The sequence below is a fragment of the Bombus vancouverensis genome, chromosome 18 (assembly GCF_051014615.1).
Source record: "Bombus vancouverensis nearcticus chromosome 18, iyBomVanc1_principal, whole genome shotgun sequence".
Taxonomy (NCBI): Eukaryota; Metazoa; Arthropoda; class Insecta; order Hymenoptera; family Apidae; genus Bombus; species Bombus vancouverensis.
This window is the reverse complement of record NC_134928.1, coordinates 5,221,582-5,243,273: the sequence shown is the minus strand read 5'-3', so window position 1 is coordinate 5,243,273 and position 21,692 is coordinate 5,221,582. Positions and strand designations below refer to the sequence as shown.

Genomic DNA, 21,692 nt, shown 5'->3' with positions numbered 1-21,692 from the left:
GATATATTCCTTACAAACTTGGCTGTGTAAATGGTGTTTAATGTCGTTTCTTATTATTACTGCCGTCCCTCCGTGTGCTTTCCCTGAGGGATGCTTGGTGTCGTATATGGCGTAGTGCGGTATTTTTATGTAGCTTTTTATTGTGAGGTGTGTTTCTGAGATGAGTAGTATGTCGATGTTATTGCTGTACAGGAATGTTTTAGTTTCTAGGGCCCTTTGTTGTAAGCCGTTAGAGTTCCAGGCTGCTATTTTAAGCGTGTCTATTTTTATTTTTTGCTCATCATGTTAGTAAGTAATTGTAACATGACTGTTATCTGCTGTGTTTGCTGTCTGAGGAGTTTGTTTTGGTCGCTTATCATTTTTGTGAGTATTTCGGTGTTTTTTTATGGAATGTTTTATTAGCTCTTTGATTTCTGTAGCGTCGTTGCTGTGGTTGTTCTGTTCTTGATTAACTGGGGGTGACGGCCGATTGACTACTTGCGCGTAGCTTCTAGGTTTCTAACCGTGTTGGTGTTGGTGTGGTTATTGTTCATTACATACTGTGTATTTGGTGTTGGCATAGGTTTCGTGTTGTCCTGTTGCGTGTGGAAATTGTTGTGTGTCTTGTTTCGAATCAGCGGGAAAAGTTTGCTTTGTAGTTGTTTTCTGACTACGCAGCCTTTGTAGCTGGCTGGGTGATTTCCACCTCAGTTGTGACATTTTACGTCATGTATTTTTCCCGTGTGTGGGCAGTTCACTGTTAGGTGCTTCCCTGCACATTTGACGCACGCCGGGTTTCTGTTGCAGTAGGTTTTTGTGTGTCCGTATTGTTGACATCGCATGCATTGTGGTATGTCTTTTTTGTGTCTGGGTGGCTCGACTGTGATTATTGTGTTTGAGATTTTTTTAATTTCAAATATCTCTTTGTTGTTGCTTTTCGGTTCTAGCTCTATTAGGAATAGGGGTAGTGGTTGCTTAGTGTCAAATCTGGTTATGTTGTTGATCGTTCTTACCTGGTGTCCGATCTTGGCCAATTCCTCGCATATTTTGTTTGTATTTGTTTTATGGTGTAGACCTCTGATTACTGCTTTGTAGCTCTTGTCGGATTTGGGTTGGTAAGTGTGATACCCAGCGTTTTTTTCCTTTAGCGCTTTAATTACTTTTCTGTAGGTTTCTGGGGTATTGGTTTGTACTTTTACCTGGTCCAGTTTGAGCTGTTTGATAGTGTAGTTTTCTTTTCCTGCCGTGCTGTTTAGCAGGTCAATGAGGGGGTCTATTATTTTTGCGTCTATGTATATTGGCGGTGGCTTAGGCGTGTGTGTTCTTGGTTTTTCTGTGGGGTCTGTGTCCATCTCTTCTGTCAGTGAGCTGAAGGAGTTTTGTGTGGGAATTTCCTGTAGCCATTGCTGTCTTTCTGTTTTTGTGTTTGGATTTATTTTTCTTTTTTTGCTGGGAGTTACAGTCTTCCAGCTTTCGTTATGTTGTGGTAGATCCTTGTTGGTATTGCTCTTTACGTCGTCTTCTTGTATTATTTCCATTTCTATTTCTTTTGTATTTGAGCAGTCCTGTACTTCACTTATTGTTTTGATTGGGCACTGTTGGTCTACTGCCCTGTTTATAGTGTATGTTTCTTCTTTATTTAATATTCTTATCGTTGGAACTTTTTCCATCCTTGATTGGTTCACTTGCACTATGTCAGAAGCACTATACTTTACGTTCGCCTAGCTCGACTGCTCGGGCAGAACTGATGTTGAGGGATGACAAAAGAAAGTAATCGGATCCGATCGAAAGTCAAATCATAAGAGTCAGTCTTAGAAAGTCACGCCTAGAGTTCGGAAGTGGATTGTAAAGTGGATTATTGTTAGAAAAAAAATGAAGTTTTCTTTTTTTATTTTTCATCTCAAATTTCTTTTTTTTATTTTGTTATTTTACGTGACAATATCATCGATTATTGTAAGTACCTGGTGTTTTGTTACCTGTAGATTCTATTGAATATACGAATCAATATACGAGTATTAATTCTATTGACCATTCTATTGAAAATAAGAAGAAGTTTTAAAGAAATTAATTCGTTTGGCAATTATTACAAACATTATTTTAACAGGTGCAGAAGTTGTAAGTTCCCGTTACGATTAAATAATCGATGCTACGAACTGATCGATCCCCTTATTTCGATTATGATAATAAGGGTAGTTCAATGAAATTGCACAGATTTAACACAAATAAATTAATGTTTATTTCAACAACTTATTAACTAGAGAGATATAAATGGAACAAAAAGAAAATATAACTGCGTTTTGGTTGATAAGTAATGCGCGACGTATGATATGTGTTGACGGTTCGACTTCTCGAAAAGTTCTGATCGCCCTTCGATCTTTTTCGTCTTTTCTGGAAGACGATCCCCACTACGTTCGGATCACGCCATATTCTTTTACGCGAGGTAAAATAACGGCCACGAGTCGACGTTTCTGGAAGTCGCCCTGTTTAATGAACCATGCGCTTGCCACTACAATGTTTATTTGCCAGGCAGACGCGACGATCCGTCTGCGACATTGTAGTGCCACGATCGACGGTTAAGAATATGACCTATGGCAAGCCGCATGGTGTAACATACTGTTTAGCTTGGTCTTTGTATATTCCATTTTATGATCGAATTAGATTGGAATTTTCGAGTAGACAGAAGTAATGTTTTCTCTAATCGTTTGTCTCATAAATCAGATATAAACAATGTTTACACAAATTTCACACACGTACCGGAAATATTACTCAGGCTTAGAAAATAGTAAGTGTTTTATATTACTGTAAATATTCAATATAGCAACTATTTTCTTGCAAACAAGGTACACAATACGCACGATACATACAATACACACCGTGCACACTATACACACTACACACCCAGATCAGTCGCGTTGGAACTAGCTAAAAAAGATTAAAAAGCCAACAAAGAATACAAAAATAAAGGAAATGAGAAAGTTCAGAGAAGTAAACATGAAAAGGCTCAAAAAAGATATATAGTAGAATGACTTAAACCTATATCAAATCAACAATTAACTCCAATTTTATGTTTATACAATTCTAATGTTTCTCTTTGGCTGTCGAAATATTTCTGTCCTTCCTCAACTGTTTTGTCCCTTTATCAAATTACTAAAATCGCTAAAACATATTACGTAACAAGGTAATAGTGGAAAGTTCTCATTCAGAAAAAGAATTACAACGTTCTTTGTCAACGCTTTTGTTTTCTTTGTATAATTTTCTCGAAATTATCCAGAGAGTCACGATATCTGAGATCTATTCTTTCAACAACAAGTATGGCTATTAAGAAAACGAACAGGTAACACAACAGATGTGTCTAAAAATGGTTAGAAGCATTTTGCAAGCGTAGTGTCATTTCAGCAACGAAAGCGAAAACTTAAAAGAGCTTTTCAACGCGATAAATATAACTCTTAATTTGGCTGTATATTAATTTGCACTATTACACATTACCTACATAAAACCTTTATTAATCCTGCGAACATAAATTTGAACAATTTTCTTGTAGTTTATTTTCGTTTCTTCATATTTTATTTCCTGTGTATGTATATGAATATTGTAATATGCAGTGATTAGTAATTGGTATGCAAATAGGTGTCGACCACATTTAGTATCATCTCAGGAATACTTGATGCGCATGCGATTTTTCGACGATTTTGGTGCGTGTATGAAATTTGTATAAACATCGTTCATATGTGCAATTATTTATTAATTATTTATGGAGGCAAACGATTAGACAAACAAAATTAATCCTCTTTATTCGAAAATTCCATAAGACGGTTTTCGATATGCTTTTATGGATTTTAATGAATAGACAGGTACAATGCTTAATTTGCGATTTTTTTTACAAAACATGCTGCTTAGGCTGATCTACTTTCGTACATGTAAGGAGATCTGCTCGTGCACGGGGATATTTCGGCTAATTTTTAATTGTTAATAACTAAAAAACAAAGCCGAAAACGCAATTGTTTTATTCTTGATTTTTATCTTATTACATATATTTTTACACTTGTAGCCGGACAGTTTATACAGAGAAGAGATAGAGACGCAGATAGATAAGAGATTTTCATTTTATTTCGTTCATTATTCCCAAATTAATTTATTATTTATATTTTGTTTTTTGTACTCATTTCTTGTTTGAAGCTGCGCAAAGAATTAATATGAATCTTGATACCACCAATCAAAGTTCCTTGAATTTCTCCAAAGAATCAATAATGATTAAATCTAATATTGTTATAATATTAAACTTCAAAAACTTAATTTTAGATTTAAAAAAGTAGTAATATATTACTCTGAAATGATTAAAGTCAGATAACATAATTATATAATGAATAAGGAGATTTAAGTCATAGTAGTAAATTAACCTGTTAGTCCACATACTAACATAGGTTTCTACTTTACAAAATTTCACAAAATTCCTCAATTTTTAATTGACACAAGTAACGGTATAATGCAATTGACGTGTGCACATATACGTACAAGCTTGGCAGTTTCGCTCACATATATAAACGATACTGAAATATATGAAACAGCATTACAGAACAAATAGTCGCTGTTAAGCTTTGTTTGCTGCGTCCGATTTCGCAACTATGTCTGTTCATTCTCGTCTCGACACACGCTTTATTTCGTAAAGAAGTATGCGAAACGTTATCATCCTTCGACTTGTTTTATCTAGACTGTAGACATAGTGCACTGGTATTTCAGTGCTAAACAAACAAAGACGCTAAAGTGATCTTGAGCTTAATAGAACAGAAAACACAAGAAATATCATTGAACGCCAAGTAATAGCGAACTTTCAACGATTTCTATGCAAAACATTCGTTAATTAGAACAGCTCTGCTTGATTTCCGCGTTTAAGGCTTAACAAGGTTTACAATAACACACTACAAAATTTTCATCGTCAATTATGCGATATTGGTAGTTCTTGTAAGTGGTGAAATCCAATTCACGCATTTGATTTGAGTGATCGTAAATTTTTCGGATTACTGGTGGGAAACTCGCAGTATTCGCAGCCGCAGCTATTTCGTCGTAATACGCCCATTGCCGTTCCTTTAGTTTGGTGATATGTCTTAGCTGTAAAAATATTAATTTATTTTATTTCTTCGTTGTGTTTTGGATATTAAAACAATATTATGTTATAGTAAGTTGCGATATCGTTGTAATTATAGGTATTCTTCAAGTTAATCTTATTGTGAAAATAGTATAAAACGAAACAAAAATCTTACATCTGATTGCAGGACTATTTACTAATTTGAAAATTACTAATTATGGTTCCTAAAATTGACATGTGCCATTTAAGACAACATTTGATTACGACGTATTGTTTTCAATGGCTATGGATTAGTTATTGTTAATACAATAATACAAATTGTAAATAACAGATAATCAATGATTTAATATAATTTAATATAAGTATGACAGCGGTTTTCTTCATGATATCTGTGGAAAATGAAAATCTGTTACTTTGAATCTGTTGATGATTAAAAAATATCTCTTCGACCTCAAGTCGATATCTTATGACTTAAGAAATTAAAAATACATGCGACGTACGAAACAAATGAAAAATAAAGATTAAAATATCACCTGACGGATATACTGCAGTGATTTTCAATCCTTATCACAAAAAAAAGTATAATGGTATTGTGTATATTAGGCAAATTAATAAAATGTATACCGGAATTCCAAGGTCGAGAAGAGCTTCCTTTTCCATCTGATATTCTTCGCGCATTTGTTCAGTAGAAGGTAACTTAATGCGATTTTCGAGAATGCTTAAAATATACTGAGCTTGCAGGTGAAACATAGGAAATGGAATTACTATTGCAGGCAGTCCCATTACGAATAAATTCGGATAATCCATGTGTATTAGGTGTTTGTAAATCGGCTCGACGTGGTTGTTGTCCGTACGCATCTCAACTTTAGTCGACATAAAGGGATACGTAAATTTATAGCCTGAAAACATAAGATTTCGTTGAAAGGGGTATCAATTAATGGTCAGTTGAGAAAGTCAGGGTCCTACCGAGGGACTAAACAAATATATAAGGTTGGAGTAGTTTATTTTATTAAATTTTATAAAATAATTAAATTAAATGAAATTATTAAGAGAAAGGTACCAACTCAAATGGAAGAGTGGGAATTAATATTAGAATATATTGATAAATCTGATGATTTATTTGATCTGATGATTTAAAAATAAAGTATGATATATAGATTGAAGTATTGTAAAACCCTCTTTAATTGAAATTTACTATTTTGAAACTGAAGGCAACTGAAGTTTTATCACTTTTTTCTGCTATCTTTATTTCAAATATTTAATCATTATTTTGTAACAATCTGTATAATCTAATTTTACTTAGAAAATAGAAAGACACGAAGAATTTCAAATATTTGAATATATGTTAAAAAATGAAAATTCGACAGGGCCCTGACAAACTTCCACTTACTTATGTATAATTAATTTGGGATACCTCGATCACTTATATGTACGAAGGAGATCAAGTCATTTTACCGGTGCAATATATGAAGTTGTCTACTTCAGCCGTGGAACCATCGTGGAAGATGAATATGTTTCCTTGAATCGATTGAATTCCAGGCCTCTGTTCTACGTTTTTCGACATTCTCGAATCAACTGGTTCTGGTAGGTTGTGGCTTAAATACACCTGGATTGGTAAACATATAGGTAATTTCTCAACAATGTAGTTATAGAGAAAACGCATGCAGAAAAAGCTTATTTTAAGTAGACTTGAATTTTCAATCTTTCAAATATTGTCTTTTTGAAATAAGATAAAAGCTTACTGTAGTAACGTTTATATTTGGATATTATTGTATTTCACTTATATAAAAAAAAGATTTCGCATATAATATGATATAGGAACTCTATCTAAATCACTTACACCATGAAAATGATCTTTTCATTATTGGAATGAATTGAATATCATTTTGTTACACTGTATACTAAGTATAATATAATAATAATACATGTAATATATGTAATATATAATGAGCTAAATGTGAAACTATTTCTTACAATATTTTACTTAGATATATATACAATTAATAAAAAATCATTTTTGATTAATTAATCTCAAAGCAATTAACATTGTATTTGAGAACAAACAAATTGCATATTACAACACGACTCTTCAATCAATTAGCAGATACTGATAATGAGGAATAATTTTTTGCGAACGACGATGCCTTCTATCATGGTCGTAAATAACTTATTCATGTATACAGAGAAATCTTCAAAAACACAGAATCGCATAAGTTTCAGCATTGATGCAATTGAGAGATTCATAACAAAAACAAGGCAGATCAAATTTTTCAATTTTTAAAATAATAACGCATTAATTAAAAAATGATTTATATCATGAGCAATGAAAATTCATCGAATTTAGAAAAACAAGCTTTAGTTAGAGTAGAACTGTTTTTGTATTTCTGCTAGCAAGACATTCTATTTACGTGATTTACGATACGTGAAATGCATGAAAAATTTACGCGATTCAAACTAATAACACATGATTTAATTGGATACAGTCGAGACAATTATAATATAATCGCAGGTAACACCCACAACTGTTAATATATAATAGTAGAATTTAATGAATATTAATTACAAAATTGTAAAGTATTATTATAAAATAATTAAATGTATATAACAAAAATAAAACTAGTTCTCTTTTGGAGAGAAGTGAATCATCAAGAATAGTTTTTAACATATGCATGGAAACTTTTCAATTTAGCTCTTGTATATTACTTCAGGCGTTTAAAGCTAGAAACAAAACTGGAATAAATAAACTATTGTATGTCAATTGGCAGAAAAGATATGTGCATAGCTACGGTAAAGTAACACTTAATGAAATTCCGCGTACCTTTTCGGCGTATTGCGAGACTTCTATGGCGATATCAATACCAGACCAAGAGGCACCGAGGATGCAAACTCTTTTCCTAGTGTACACTTCCGGTACCCTGTACTGATGGCTATGTATAGATTCGCCGGGGAAACTTTCAATACCTGGAATGTGTGGAATATGGCCTACGGTATAGTGACCATTACACAAGACCACGGCGTCGAACGTTTTAGTTGTTTCTATTTTGCTTTCCAAATCCTCGTACGTGACCATCCAGATTGTTTGACCGTTTCTCAAAGTTTCTGGTTCCACGTGCTTTACCAGCGTATTTAACTGAAATATAATTTATAATATAATTAATTTTTTGTCAAAGTACCAAATATATGAAACTTAAAATTAAATATTTTTATGTTGGCAAAGTCTATAACGTTTCTGGTAATCGATATTTAAAGCTTCCATTATATTATTTACTACAAACTTGTTGAAATTACAAATTGTTGTTGAAAAACTCCTTTTGTATTGACACAGATACCAATTATATATTTTTATATGATAATTATATAATTATACATAGTTGAATTGGAATCTCTGCCAAATGATGAAATGCTAAATTTGGACACTGTACTAAATTGACTGGACTAAATTGAACAATGGAAACAATGGAAAAGGAATTTTTCAACAACAATTTATAACAAATAATTTGCTGTACAAATATTTATATTGCAAATTATTTATTTTATGGTATGCTAATCTTATGAATTACTTAATAGTTTAAAATATACTTTTCAGAATAAGATAACGTACATATATGTGAGATACTAAAATTTTGTCACTTAAGGATTGATCTGCCTCGTTACCTTTATATGCGGATATAAATTAAAATGTTTTACATAATCCGAAAGATATTCTCGAATTACGCTGTGATGAACAAATGATGGCCCTTCGTCATGTGTCATTGGAAAATCAGGTATTTGCATTATTTCCCGAGGAAGATTTGTTCTGTAACATATTACGATAGTTTATGAAAGAAATTATTTAACCCTAAAATAAATGAAACATTGTTACAAGTAATTAATTACTTAACATTAAAAATGTATAATTACTTAACAATTATTTTTAAATATATACTTTTATTTTTGATTATTACATTCTCGATACTGAGTCGATCGTAAAATGATTGTAAAATAATTGCAACAATTAATTCAGAAATTCCCTAATTTCTAATTTCTCTAGTTCTTAATCGATGAGACGTAATTTTCTTTTTTCTGTATCAATTAAAAATACGCAAAATTTACAAACATGTTACAAAAAGAAAAAAGGCGTTACAATGTCAAATGTCAAAGCTGATCGTCTGGGCTTATATAAAGAACCAGAAAAGAGATCTATTCAGGCAGGAATACCATTTACATAATTGCATTCTCTTCTAACTAGGTCGCTAAATGTAAGATCATTCATGCAGAAATCAATCAATAAAGGATGTGAACAAGCATTGAAGATAATAAGCCGAAGTAGCAGAAGACTGTCAATGAGATCATTGATAACTTTGCATAAAAAAATAATATCAACAATCTTCCTGCAGTATCAGCATATTCATTTTGTGCAGTACTGACACGTAGTTGCGATAACGATTGTGGATTGAACAATCACAGTACACAAGTATCACAACTATCATACGTCTCAGTACCGCATTTTTCTGTATTTATAAATAATCATTGACGCCTGATGTAAATTTATCACAGCAGGAATTTATACTGTTTTTATAATAAGCTGAATGTATATATTTGCTTTAATGAGGAACTTGACCGTATGATACCAACATATTTTAAGCAAGATACGACCAAACGATTATACAGAATTTTTAAAGCGTAGGGATTTCTGAAATCCCTAGAAAATCAGAAGATAAATCCAAATTCATTCATTTGCCTTGTCGATAATGTTAGTGATATGCTCGGTAAAACAGTCGCTCGTTATAGAGGAAGCCTAGGTGGCGCTCTTTATTTACCAGAAGATAGGTAAGAACAGTCAAGAATGTAAGAATAACAGAATTCTTCTCTTGTTTAAGAAACATTCTCGTCATTTGGTACTTGGGTATCTTTAGGTATAATTTGTTGCAAGCCTACCATCTTCATAACCTATTAAGGTCTTCTTGCAATAAATTCTATATTCCATACAGATCGACGAAGAATGTTTCTAATTATAATAAAACAAAAATCATGGAAACTGTATACGTGTAATTACATGTGACCCAAATATGTACATACTATCGTATGTTATCAAATTTTATATGCGCAATACACATCTTGCTTAACCTTTAATAATCGTCAAAATGTACAAATATTAATCACTACGAATGTATATGTGAGTCATAACTTTAGTAAAAAGGAACTTTGCTATGGAAATTAAAATCTCTGCATTCTACAAGAGAATATCTCTAATATATAAACAATAATGGTACGTAGATCAAGTTGTACAAAAGAAATTATTGAAACTAGAGTAATCATAATTTTAAAAAGTAATTTCATTTTAGGTAAAAATTAATTGTTTGAACTAAAAATAAAAATACAGAATACAGACATAAAAATAGTAAGATGTAATTGTTCATAAACAAATTTTTCTTTGACATATTTATTGTTCCAACACTGTGTCATCCGAGCTAGCATGTGATTTTATGATATGCATATGATATCAATACAAATATAATCGATACAATACGTAAATTACAAATCGCGAAATTTTGAAGGACGTTTTTGTGATAATTTATAAATAAAACATATACAGTTTTAATATATAAATATTATTTATATATAAATATTTAATTATTATTAATTATTTATATTATAAATATTTAATATATAAAATATTTCCTTTTCCTGTTCTTATTTCATCAGTAAAATAGTACAGTACATAATACGCTATGACATATGTTTTTAATTGGTATTAACACATTACATTGATTACAACATAAATGATAACAAAAGTTCGATTGACAGTGATTGGCAGTGACTTGTTCTTTTTAATGCAGAGTTTGTTTTAAAGTGTTGTATAATATACAGAAATCAATTAATTAACCAAGTTATTTATTAGTTTAAATATTATGTAAAATAAATACTTTATACGACTGAAATCGTAGAATAGCTGTAAAATATTCTTCTAACGAATTGTATGCATAATCGTGAAGTAATTGTTCTAGTAATTGTTCGTTAACTCTAAACGTGAAGATGACTTTTCGATTCATTAAGTCTGAATCATGGTGCGACTTCTTTTTATAGTTACGTTTAGATCAAGTATTGCTCTAAACGGAATGAACTGAAAGGAACGACTAGTCGCGATAATAGCAAAATCAATGAAGTAATATAACCATCAGTAGAAAACTACTTTATTGGGTTATGAACTTCCTCGATTGTAATTCTAACCTCCAATGTTATCTTCAGAAATGTATCCTCGAGGTTTCCTATGTATTTCACAACATTCATGTTTTGTTTCTTATACACATACCTATTATTATACTACTTTTCTAAAATTTACTATTTATTGCATTAACATAGACACTAATTTACTTAATTTCATTTTCAATCATTTCCAGTTTGTCATTTTCTAGATGCCAAGGGTTCTTAATTTTTTCATAAATACAGGCCACCAAAATCAAAATTGTAATATTTCAGTACCAAGCGGAAAAACATATTTTATATGTAAGAACTTCAAACTATGCACTTAATATTTTACTGCTTTATTACTATCACGTGTTTTTATTTCATTTCTAACAATTTCCGGAACAGCTTACCAAAGCGATTGTCTCATTACTATGTCAAGAAGTGTATCGCGTGTCAGCAAAGTTTATCGCAACCAGCTAGATTGTCTAGAACCATTTTACTGTATAAATGGCGTAAAAACAAATACGATCGATGATCCTGTGTTTGCATCGCTGATCGAATAACCCAAATTGTGAACGGTATTTGGTTTGCATTCGAATTTAATTCCGAAATTATTGTATTTTGCCATCTGAACTATTCCACCGTGACACATTATTCCATTCAAATGGAATTTTATCAGTCTAGTATCGTATAATATAGTAGCATAATATAGTATATTGTTGCGTAGTATAGTACAAATAAAAAGATCAGTATAAATAATATCATTTTGGAAATCGTTTCGTGTAAAAGCAATTATTCCAATTTCTATCAGTAAATTTTAAGTATTTCTTATTCTTATCTTAGATAAGATATTTTTCAATACTAATTATGCAAGCAATGTATAATAATTTTTGTGATTTGCAATGTATTGTAATGAGCGTAAAAACAATAAATATTTGCTACTATTAGATTAAAAAATATAACGATTATTCGATACTTTGTTTTATTATAACTGCACTAGTCACTTCTTTATTTTTGTTTCTCTCGTTTATTTTGTATTTTATGCATTATTAATTACATCTTGTTTTATGTTGATGTATTATGTTTAACAAACTTTTTTTAACATTTTAATATTTTAAAAGATTTTAAGGCTTTGTTATTAAATTTTCTTATGTAATAATATGCTCAAGCTTATATGTACTTTACAACAACAGTATTCATTTCAGCAATAAAAGATTATAATTCCTAATTTTTACTCATTTTGATTGTTTATATTTTTCTAAGACAATGACGTACGTTAAGTATTTCATATGTTATTACTACTTAATTATTTAAAATATCAAAACAGATAAAGCACAATTGTTTAAACTGACTTTATTACAGATTTAAGATATTATATAACCACATATTTCATTACAACGATATTGTAATAATTAGTTGAAATCTTTCTGTTATTGCACACTTCAACTATATAAAATTAATTGAAACAGTAAAAAAAATTGAAATTCAAATACTATAAAATATAATAATAATATAATATAATAATAAAATAATATAAAAATAGTATCTTTTTATTTTCCAATCTGAGTGTAGTTTAATTTTCTAATCTATGCACAATTCTTATACATACTTAAAGGTTATCGCCCATAGACAACTTTATTTTCTTTTCATTTATTTTTCACTTCGTAAACACCATTTTCTGCACTTTTCTTTTTTATTTAGTTGTTACTTTACTTTTTACGTTTTACTTTATTTTCTACTTTTTATTTACTTTTTGTTTCGCAGACATTCTTTCATCTTTTATTTATTTTTCCTGCCGAAATTATTTCAGTTTTTGTCCAAAATATAAAAAAGCTTCTCCAAAATATACGAAAACATCTTCGGCATAATTTTACAGTACAGCGAAATTGTACGTAATCTTATTCAGGGAAACGGTGCCGTTAAAAGATTTCATTTGGTAAGTTGTTTGCCAAACGATGTAAACGGAAACATCTTTGTGTTCTACCAAAGAAATTTTCATATTATCCATTAAGCTATGAGTTTTAACGCGAATATAGTTTAATTATTGCAAGTTCAATGGCATTAAACCTATCCAATGTTAAAATGTAACAATACCTTCAAGTTATGGTAATGTCTGCGAAGAATAAAAATTTTCTTTTTTATTTTTCCATCGAGACAACGATCTACAGTGAGATCCGTTATAGCGAGACATGATAAAGTGCACCCGTACCGAGCGAAAATTCAAAGTCGATTTTCTCGAAAAGAAAGCCTCAAACGAAAAATTTGTATTCTATATTTTCGACTTCTTTTTTCGCGTAGAATCGCCCCCTTTCCGCTTGTACCACCAGTTACCAACCACCCTGTATTTCTTTGACCAATATCAGAACGTATTAATTACGGCTATATAGTATTTATATTTATTGCAGTACTAATATCAAGGATAATAATATCTACATAATAACATGTAAATCATTAACTATCTAATAAATGTAATCTTGTAAACGCCATCTTTCGATGTAGACATATCACTGCTTCGTTCTTCATAGTAACAGAACTCAGAAAACGTGAATTTCAGTGGAGAGGCGATTCAAAATTTATAAAGAAATCTTCGTGAGACATTTTAACAATATTATAAGTTCGACTTGACACAAAATATGCTATTATTCTCGAAAGCAGTACTATCTTCCACTTATGGTATCATAAAATAATTGAAGATGAGTCAATGTTGCTGTAAAACTAAGCCCAGACTGATAGCGGCATAAATAACAATCTTACCTTCTGAAGCAAATCTGATGGAATTATAAATATTTACATGATGAGAGTGCAAACATAATGTAGACATTCAATAAAAGTAAATTTGAAATTTTTTGAGTTGTGCCACTATCATATGTTACTGTATGTGCGGGGTATGTAAACTCGACATAACCTGGGCAATGTCAGCATTACACACTACACACTGTTGCCTGGCAAAGTCCAAAGAAATTGTTGAATAGTGAACATAGACTACCCACATTGCCCACCACTCAGTCGACTGTCAGCAATTATTATTTCTTTTATAAATGTATATTATAATTTTATATATGTAATATAATATGATAATAACTTTCAATACATATGTATATTATGAATTTATATATAGATTACAAATTGATATTAAAACGTAAAAATTTTAATTTTTATTTAAAAACATATTATAAATTTAAGTAGTTACCTGGAAAATTTAATTTTGAAATTAACATAAATTGAAAGATTATAATTATGTCAAGACATTGAATGGCAAACTATTTACTTGGTAGATTTGGTCTGTCAAGGGTGCATCAATGAAGTAATTGACATTAAATTACCACAAGTAAAGCGAGAAATGGCGACTAGAATGTCAAATGAAATGTTGCACTAACCTTAGATTCTTATACATACTACTATGAACCGGTAGTCCATGCTTGTCGACATCGGTTTCATCAGTGTAAATCCATGTACCACCAACTTGATCGGTTTGCTCGAATAACGTAAGACTGTAAGTGTCCAATTTGGCGGCTGTATGACGAGCTACCACCAGTCCAGCTACTCCACCACCAATTATAGCGATTCTGGTTTTGCTACTCGGCATGTTTTCAACAGGAAATTCCTTGAAATCTATCGAAATGAAATACAAGGAAACGCTGGATAACTTTCAGTTTTAGTTTGTAATGAGTATTGTACAAATACAGGCCATGATATTCAAAATAGCTATTTTATAACTTTTTATTAAAAGTTCCCAGATTTACAACGATGCATCTTTCGATATTTGAATGGATTTATAGAATTTATAGAAAAGTTTATTTTTTTCTTTGCATTATATAATATATGCATAGCTCTTATTTTGATTTCGTTGGTATATTAGGTTAGGTTGGTATATTACCACTTAATGACAAAATCCGCAATCACTTAGTTGCCAACTCAATAGATTGATACTTTAGCCGTCGGTAGCTTTAGTAGCAATAGACACTATTGTGTTAACGTAACGTTTCATTTAGTATCTTTTTTCAGTAACTTTACATTATTAAATACTGTCTCTTAATATTTATCATGGTAAAGACTTCCAAAAATGTATACAATATCTTTTTTCAAATCGTAGAAATCTCTTCTGATTTTCGTAATAAAACGAAAAAATAAATAAAAAGATATTTTCTATAAAATATCTATTATTCTAGTACATTTTTGTAAAACAATATGTAAGTTACTTTATTTACACTTCTCAATAACATTACAACGCAATTGTACACATTGTTTCATGGCCTTATCATTAAAAGGTAATTAAAATATAGAATTAATTATATTAATTTATTATGGAAAAGGAAGAAAAAAGGAATAGAAAGGGAAAAATTAATCTGTTTGTGTTTACAAATCACTTGTTGTAATAATTAAAAACATTACTAATTTTAAGTTATTAAAAATGTATTATTATGTTTAAGAAAGCAAATTCTTAACGAGCAAAGAACACTTCTATTGATCTTTTTTATTAAATTTTTATTAATATTTTTATTAAATAGTTTTAGAAACATATTATAGATATTTTTTATATTAAAAAATATCATAAATAAGGAGGGAACACAGGAATTTGATAAAAAATTATACAGCTTTAATATGTATTTTTAAATTACTTTATATAATATTTTATATACAGGATGGTTGGTAACTGGTGGTACAAGCGGAAAGGGGCTGATTCTACGCGAAAAAAGAAATTGAAAATATAGAATAAAAATTTTTCGTTCGAGGCTTTGCTCTTTATCGCGTCTCGTTATAACGGATCTCACTGTAGATCGTTGTCTCGATGGAAAAATTAAAAAAAAAATTTTCATTCTATATTTTCGACTTCTTTTTTTGCGTAGAATCACCCCCTTTCCACTTGTACCGCCAGTTACCAATGACCCTGTATATTCTTTTTTCTTTATTACAAATTTAAATTTTATCGAAAACGTTATTACATTACCAATTATATATATATATGTTTGATATTGGTTAAGTGTTTGCAGATATCGCAAAAATTTCTGATTCGTTTGACGAATTGTATATAGTTTTGTATAGCTTAAAGTTTACCTAAGGTGTATATTCTTTTCGTTCTCTGTATGGATTTTAGCTGTGAAGATAAGTACGATGTATAATTCTTTGATACGAAGTTGTGCATAAAAAGAGGTTAAGATGTAGGCAGGAAGTTTTATAACTTCATAAAGAATCTAGTAAACTATTACGACTACTACTACTAATATGTTACATATGTACAAAGTACAGTGTGTTCAATTACTGTGACTGTTTACCATGATTTTTTAACAATTTAAAAATTTTGACATTCCTAGAAAACTTAGAAAACTGACAGCATTGCACCAGTCTTATATACGTATTTCAACATAAAATTTTTACGACATTAAAAAGAAATTATTTCTTCAATCATTACGTACGAATACAAAAACAGTAATTATCAACCCAACAACTGTTTGAGATTTAGGTAACTAATAATAGTTTTCCCCTCTATTATGTATTACAGCGAATATAGTGAATTATGATAGCTTGATCATGAATCTCATAAATTTATAAAAATCTGATGATAAAAAGCATTGATCCCAGTTCTAAAAAAAGTTTAAAGAAATGAATAATTATCTGCTAAACACATCAATGATGCAACCGCTACATAAAATTGACACGAACTTTGACATAACTCTTGGACATAAAATTGTAAAAGGAAGGATGTTGAAAAATATGAATTAAATAAAGTGAATACGTACATTGCGTAGAATCGTGTGTGCACGTTGATCGATTTCTTGTAGTCCAACAGGTATCGTTCGATTGGCAAGGCAAAAACTCCGCTTGCAACCAAAGTAAACAAACTAACTATAACTTGTCGAATATTAAACTAAGTACATTATCTTAATACTTGTCGTGACTTTCTCTTTTCGTTCAAGAAAAACTCTTGATAAGGAGGAAATAATAGATCTGTGCAGCTTTGACGTCGTGATTATGCGTGCAATGCTAAATCTGTCGAAGGAAACAGAGACGGAAAAAAGGAATAAATATGGAGACGTCACTGAATACGATGTACCAGAAGAAAACTAATGACGAAGCGACTCGCTCAGGAGCAGAATTAAGACTGTCCACCCGAAAGCAAGCCGCTAGATGCAACGGCGTCGATGCTCTATGGCCAGCTTCCCCTCCGATCATCGATGGCTTACGTAAATGCGGGAAACATTTCTTTCTAGAAATATACTTGTAACTTGTCGCGCGGCACAGCTCAACTAACAAAAAGATAAATAAACAAAAAAGATATGATTATAAAATTAATCTCCAAAATTATACAAAACTTGACATGATTACAGGTAACAATCTAAAAATTGCTTCTTTTAATTTCCATAGCAAAAAGAAGGATAAAATTGTTGAAAAAAAGATACAAACATTTATGTTTGAATTTTCATGTAAAAAGTAAGTCGAATAAAATTTAAGAAAAAAGTAGTGCTTTGTCTTAAAATTGAAACATTATTGAACAAAATGTTTTCGCATAAAATATATTAAATAAAGAATATGACTTTGTAAGGAATATAAAGAAAAATAAGCGAAATGGTATATATATATTTGTTTCAGTAATGTAATTATAGAATTTTTGGATGAATTATTTAAAACAGCTTAACATAAATTGAAGTTCAATCAATATAAGTATTAGATAATTAACTGTAATACATCATATTACATATATAGTTATCAAGAGTTATGTTTTTCTCCTTAAATATGGTATAACATTATTTTCTTTTAAATTTACAAATCAAATCTAATCTACGTGTATTACATAGATTATTAAGGAAATAATCCATTAGAATATCAACCGAGTGAAGTATAATGCTTTCCACTATAATGTCTTGGTAAATAGTCGCATAAATAACAAAAGTTCTACATCTTGTCAAATGGAATGGGAACTTCATTAAGAAGCTAATAAGAATATAATGTCAGTCGATATGATAACCTGAATTATCATTTAATATTCTTATCTATTTTGAATCGGTTTTAAATGTACATGATCTAAAACTTTTACGATGTGACCTAAAAGATAAATATCTATTCAAATACGTAAAACAAACATATTTTTCCACATAGATACGTATGAAAGAAATTTAACAAAAATAACAATTTTCAAAATAATTTTTAATCATTTTTTATAATAAATATTTTCAACACATCCCTTAAGTAGTAAATGAGAGATATAAAAGATAAGTTTCAGAGATATAGCGAAAACACTGCAATTCCTCCTTGATATTATTGTATGTTATATGTTATATAATATTATATATTAGGAAGCAATCTTGAAAGTCAACTAATATTCATTTCTATCTATAATTTTAATTAAACTGGAGCGTAAAAACTACCACGATGTGACAAGGATAGTAAATTATGCCAAAGTACGCATGATATGTAAACAATATGAGCAGGCTATTAAATTATCAAAAAAATATTACAAAGTGATAAATTTGTGTTACCTCATACTTTCACGGATAATATTTTCTTGGAAACTGTTTCTAATAGATTACTGATTTTGATTTGTGAAAAATTTGAAGATATCTGCATAGAATGCACATAATATGTAAAAATATATAAAACATATCCAAAGTATTCATTATAATGCCAGGGAAATAAATCTTTATTTAAATTCCATTTGTTTAGTCATATTTACAAATATATGAACTTGCATAAACGCCCATAATCTAATTATTAAATATTGTTACACCCTAAAAGTAACAGAAACTAAAAATTAAAGTAACAAAACTAAAAAAGAAAAGTAACAAAAACTAAAAATTTTTACATATATTACATATATATTAATATATTGTTTATTATATAAATATTGTAATTAATTATAATTTTGCGATTTATAATTTACAACTTATTTACAAATTTATTATTATTTACAATTTATTATGCAATATATTATAATTAATAAATATTATAATATAAATATTATTATTAAATATTATTATATAACAAATATTATGTTATATGTATAATATAAATATAATATAATAAAATATTAATATAATATTATATAATAATAACAATATTAATATTGTATAATATTGTATATGACGTTATATTATATTTATATTACATTTATTCTTATATATTTTTAAAAATATTTTTTTGATAATATTTTTTTCATAAAATATTATGTAAACTTTGGTACAGCCTATGTCAATTTTTGGACCCATTCACTTGTCTTTGTTTTATTTAGATTTTGGTTCATTGCCAGTGTGGGGGTCGTGGGCAACTGCATCAAATAAAATCACGACGAGTATAAAATCAGTGTCAGGTTGATACGAGTTATGTGCATACCACTATATGCCACATATACACATACATCCCGTGATACGTATATTCAATCCATACATTTCTTCACTAGAAACATAACATGCATGCAAGCATGATGATTCAAAAGCCAACAAAAAAAGGCAACTTCATCAAGTTACTGATAAAATGGTAAATTTGTTAAATCCATTTCCGATGAAATCATATGGGGTATGCCGAGTTTGCCTGCATTAAAAATAACGCTGTCAAGGTTGAAGTGTAAATGACGAGCATTCAATACTACATAAGCATATCAATATGGCTAGTGTTAAGTAATTGCATTAGATAGTCTACTTAATTGATTGATACTGTGGAGTATGTATTAGATATTTTAATAAATTATATAGTACAGTGCAATTTAGTTAAGATAAAATAGTAATGAATATTAATGAATACAATAGGAGATTGTAATAAATGTGAAGCATGATTGTAACCCATATAACTTGTATTTCTATCAATATTTACTAACATTGGGATGACTAATCTGTAATGTACATATATAGGCTTTTATATTCTAATAAAATAATTCAATCAAAATATTAAAATGAAATAAAGCTTAAATGCTTAAATGCCTAAATTTTCTAATTGAATAAATGGATGTTTATAATTCAAGTGATATGATGAAAATAAACAGGTACATATAATTTTATTTCTGTTTCAATGAAAACATCAATTAAGTAAAAAATGCGAGCATGGTTTTAGTAATTGCAAAAATAGAAACCTTAAAACCCCGTCGTTCTGACGTGTTAAATAAATTAAAGTAATAACATTCTAAAAAATTATTTGTGTTCTTCCAAAATGTAGTAGATATCTTTATTCGTTATAACAAAAAAATATCTGCCCTAATTAATCATTCAGTAATTCATATGTGAAGTGTAGTAAACGGTATGATGCAAGAATATCGTTAAATCATAAACTTGTTATTTTTGCTGGAAACATGAATAATATCATAGCAGTAAAAATATGATTCACTGATTAAAAAATTTGCCAAATTTATATTAAAATGAAGATTATGTTATTTATTAATAAGTAATAACTTAACTATTAAGATCGTTTAAAGATTTCTATAAATTATGTATAATTTTAGAAAAAACAGTTTACTTTCACAAAATATGAAAGAAAGTAAAGAAAGTGAAAACATTATTATTAAACATAATATATTTCTGTACATTGGCATCAAAATGCATTAGATTTGTACGTAATTATCAAGTCTATATAAAGGAGAACAAAGTTTATTTATTCTATGTTAGTATACGCATATATTGTAGTAACTTTTCTATCTTATTTTTAATTCTGTTTGATAAATGTATCTCATTCATGATATCAGAGTCATAAGCAAGAATTAAACCCAAATTATGACGTTTGCAATGATTAGAGTTCACACACAGAAGGTTAATGACTTCGTATAAACATGCAAACTTATTTAGTTTACCATCTATGTATTGCAAGTAAAATTGATGCTTACTAACATCGTGAGGTAATGAAGAATGAGACATCACACCTTAAGTATGACTACATAACCAATTACTACATAACCTATAACATACAACCAATATAAATTATGTAAAAAGTAAAATTGAAAAATTCACTTTTTAATTTAAAATATTAAATATTGCACTATACTTTAATACTTCTAATAATTTTTGTGAAATTAAAAAGTATTATTATGCCAAAACAATATCCTTCAAAATTAGTCTCATGTCACAATTATTTCAGACACAAATTCTCTTTTTCTCTTGATTCTTCTGTCAAAATAAAATTATTGCAAATATATAAAATATCAAGATTATTATACAAAACAGCATATAGGTGTATAATATAACTGTAAAACACTACAGTATATATAACTTGTAGAAATTTATAGATAGAGAATTATGTATCAAGAATTATTTCTAATATAGCATAATATAAAATTATATCTTATGACAAATTGAAAGACAGTTTTATCAAATTTTTAGTGTCATATTTGTACATTAATTTAATGGAACGTCTGCGACTATTTAGTAATTGTATTTGATAATTAATAAATAAAATAATAAAAATAAATTGTATTTGGTAACTCGATAATTTCGTTATGCAGTTGATTTAGTTTATGCCTTATAGAAGGCAACTGGGGCTTTGATAT

The 21,692-nt window shown here is 29.3% G+C and overlaps 1 protein-coding gene across 1 annotated transcript; it reads right to left on the bottom strand.

Annotated features, from left to right (window-relative positions):
• Positions 1–3,964: 3,964 nt before the first annotated feature.
• On the bottom strand, positions 3,965–17,342 carry LOC117160450 (uncharacterized). Its single transcript, XM_033341175.2, has 7 exons — positions 16,969–17,342; positions 14,608–14,842; positions 8,717–8,858; positions 7,881–8,192; positions 6,518–6,668; positions 5,687–5,961; positions 3,965–5,085 (listed from the first exon to the last, which is right to left on the bottom strand). Exons 2-7 carry the CDS (start codon positions 14,814–14,816, stop codon positions 4,873–4,875), a joined length of 1,302 nt encoding a protein of 433 aa, XP_033197066.1. The 5' UTR covers positions 14,817–14,842; positions 16,969–17,342; the 3' UTR covers positions 3,965–4,872.
• Positions 17,343–21,692: the final 4,350 nt, after the last annotated feature.

Excerpts from the sequence above, each read along its gene's own strand:
- LOC117160450 (XM_033341175.2), bottom strand. The coding sequence starts at position 14,816 with ATGCCGAGTAGCAAAACCAGAATCGCTATAATTGGTGGTGGAGTAGCT. Across the intron at positions 8,193-8,716 it reads ATTTATATCCGCATATAAAG|TTAAATACGCTGGTAAAGCA; the intron begins GTAACGAGGCAG and ends ATTATATTTCAG. Across the intron at positions 5,962-6,517 it reads CAACTTCATATATTGCACCG|GCTATAAATTTACGTATCCC; the intron begins GTAAAATGACTT and ends TTATGTTTTCAG.